Below are 2,742 nucleotides of genomic sequence, written 5' to 3'. Positions count from 1 at the left end.
TAGATAGATAGATAGATAGACTCGAATCATATACAGGTATCTTCACAACGGCAGAGCAAGTGTTGTGGATATCCCCCTACATAGAGTCTACATCTGGATATAGAACAAACAAGTCTTCACACAAACCACAACTGTCGACCATGTATCTTTTTCTTCAGCCTGTGAGCTTCTCTTTCTTACCAGTGCCTGAGAGACTTCATTCCTGAGGACTTGTGCTGGCGGACTTAACTTCTGAGATGTTTTACTTGTGCCTGAGACGGGTATAACAATAAGCTGCTGAATGAAGAGAAAGAGAAAGTTGAGTTCATCGAGTAATTGCTCGTCGTCTTCTGCTACTAGTTGACTGTTTCCTCCCCCCGCGCCACCACCCCCGGCTCCTTGTTCTCCCCCTCTTCCAGCTGTTGACATGAGACCCCCTTGTCTCCCCCCTCCTTCAGCACAAGCTCGCCGTCGATTCCACACCTCCTGGCGAAGTTGTTGAGATTTCTCTAAGACTTGCTCGAGAGTCTGTGGCATGATACATCTTCCCAGAATAGCGAAGGAACGAAGAAAGTCATCTAAAAGCGACCCTCCGGCACCTGCCGTCGATGGAACTCCAGATGAGGAGATACCAGGCCCTCCCCCTGCTGTCGCTGAAAGATGACCCTCGGGATTTGACACGGGCATAGATGTACTCGACTCGCGGTGCGAGCAGATAGAGAGACCTCTACAAAGCGAAGGGGCAAAGAAGAGATCCCATGAAAAAGAACAAGAGAGATGTAAGGATGGGAAGGATACCGAGAGGGAGAACTCGCCACGAGAAAAANNAGAGAGCGATAGAGAGAGAGAGATGAGTATAATGTTGTATTGGGAGAACTCGCCACGAGAAAAAGAACAGACAGATTGGTAGGTATATAGGTGTATAGAGATGTACTGTGAAGTTTTATGTATGTATGGATACATATATGAACTGAAGGCATGAGGGCGTGATGAATGAAGTAAATTCAAACATACACGGGTACATGAGGAAACATTTGGAAAGAAGAATGAGTTAAGTCGGATAAGAAGAGAGATAATAGACATCCCAGATGAATAGCTAGACATCACAAAGGAATGCAAAGAAAGCGGAAAACTGAGGGAGACAGTCTTACGAATACTGCCATCACCGGTATGAAACGAGCCTCTACAAAGATATAGAGAGAGAGAGACAGTGCATGGCGTGCCTCTGGGTGAAGATAGACAGAGAAGATCTTTTAGACAGCGAGACTACAAAAGGACCAAGTGCATGTACGCGCGACAGATCCGAACATCCGCAGGGGAGACATCTCTACAGAGAGAAAGCGAGACGCGGGTATCCGTGTAGACTGAAGTATAAGCAGGACTAAGCTCTAATCACTCCGAACGAGGCTTTGGATGAGGATCACAGCAGTCCACAGACAACCTTCTCTTTTTGCACCTCACATAACCCATGCAGACAGACACCCTACAGGCTATTCCTACCCATCATATAGATAGATAGATTAAAGATAGATAGTGTGCATAAAGGATAGATAGATAGATAGATTGAAGATAGATAGATAGATAGAGACAATATCTCGCTTGAGTGCCAAGAAGTTCACACACAGCCATCTATCTGTTTTATCCTTACTGTGTTACGAAGATTCGAATAAGGAAGTGAATAGACTGTTCAAGAGGGGAACGCCATGACCTCTGTGATAAACTTTCCTCTCCTGCACCTCCACCTGTCCCAGTGATGTTTGATGAGAGGACCTGACCACCTTGAGGGTTCGATTCCTGGGATACACCTGGAAGGCTACTGCCATTCCCTCCGCCTCCATTTGACTGAGATTTTCCTTGCAAGACAAGAAGCTGCTGATGTATACGGTCTGCCCACGTACTCCACGCACGCAAGAGAAACTCCAAGGCCCCTATTGCTGTCTCTACACCTTCTTCTGCTGCAAGGCCATCATTTCCTAGTCTCTTTGCAGCCGCGTCAGATCTTAGGACAACTCCCATTAGTGCTGCTGAAAGTCTGAAGAGAGAAGACAGGGAGAAAGAAGAAACGGGACAAACAAAGAGAGGGGATGAATGATGACTGAGCGTTCAAGGAGGTACGGACGGATGAAATGAAAGAGCGAGCGATGAGCCAGGAGTGTCTTTACAAAACAGACGTGATTCTCTATCATTCCCTTGAAGATCTAAGTATAAAAATTCCTGCTTACGCACCAAATTACATACAAAAAGATAGGTAGATAGATAGATTAGAGATAGGTAGATAGACTCGAGATAGATAGATAGATTAGAAAGAGGCAGATGAAGATCTCTCGATTATGTGGACATATGTAAAGAAAGATAGATGGAGATGTGATGTAGGCTGTACCTCTTCAGCCCTCACATCACCCAACGAAAGCAGTGGTGTCTCCCGGTAGGTCTCTGAAGATAGTAGGGATACATTCACATATAGTTCCTGGCTCCTCCGTCTACACCCTGAGAGCCCTCCAGCAGAACGAAACGGAAAGGACCCCCCGAGAACGTCAACACATACTACGTCCAGCAATAGGCTTATTCATCTCTACCCAACTGAGAGTAAAAAGTGAAGTAAGAAAAAGCGGAAGAGAAAGAAGAAGAAGAACAGTAGAGTAACTCCACCGTCCCGCCTTGTCTCGATCCTTCGTTCCTTCTATCCCTTCGTCTTACCTGACAAAGAGAGGTAGAGCCTTGCCAGCTGTTCCGTCGAAGAGATACTCTGCGATTGCTTCGTTA

General features: G+C 46.1%; 1 protein-coding gene across 1 annotated transcript; it reads right to left on the bottom strand.

Annotated features, from left to right (window-relative positions):
- Positions 1–183: 183 nt before the first annotated feature.
- CSUI_008534 (uncharacterized protein) lies at positions 184–2,742 on the bottom strand (the record flags this gene model as incomplete). The annotated part of the gene is made up of 3 exons (XM_068068663.1): positions 2,677–2,742; positions 1,628–2,011; positions 184–706 (listed from the first exon to the last, which is right to left on the bottom strand). Coding segments are annotated over exons 2-3 (891 nt in total), but the record flags the coding sequence as incomplete, so codon positions are not given.

This window comes from Cystoisospora suis (assembly GCF_002600585.1).
Source record: "Cystoisospora suis strain Wien I chromosome Unknown contig_4807, whole genome shotgun sequence".
NCBI classification, from domain to species: domain Eukaryota; phylum Apicomplexa; class Conoidasida; order Eucoccidiorida; family Sarcocystidae; genus Cystoisospora; species Cystoisospora suis.
This window is presented reverse-complemented; position numbering and strand designations above follow the sequence as displayed.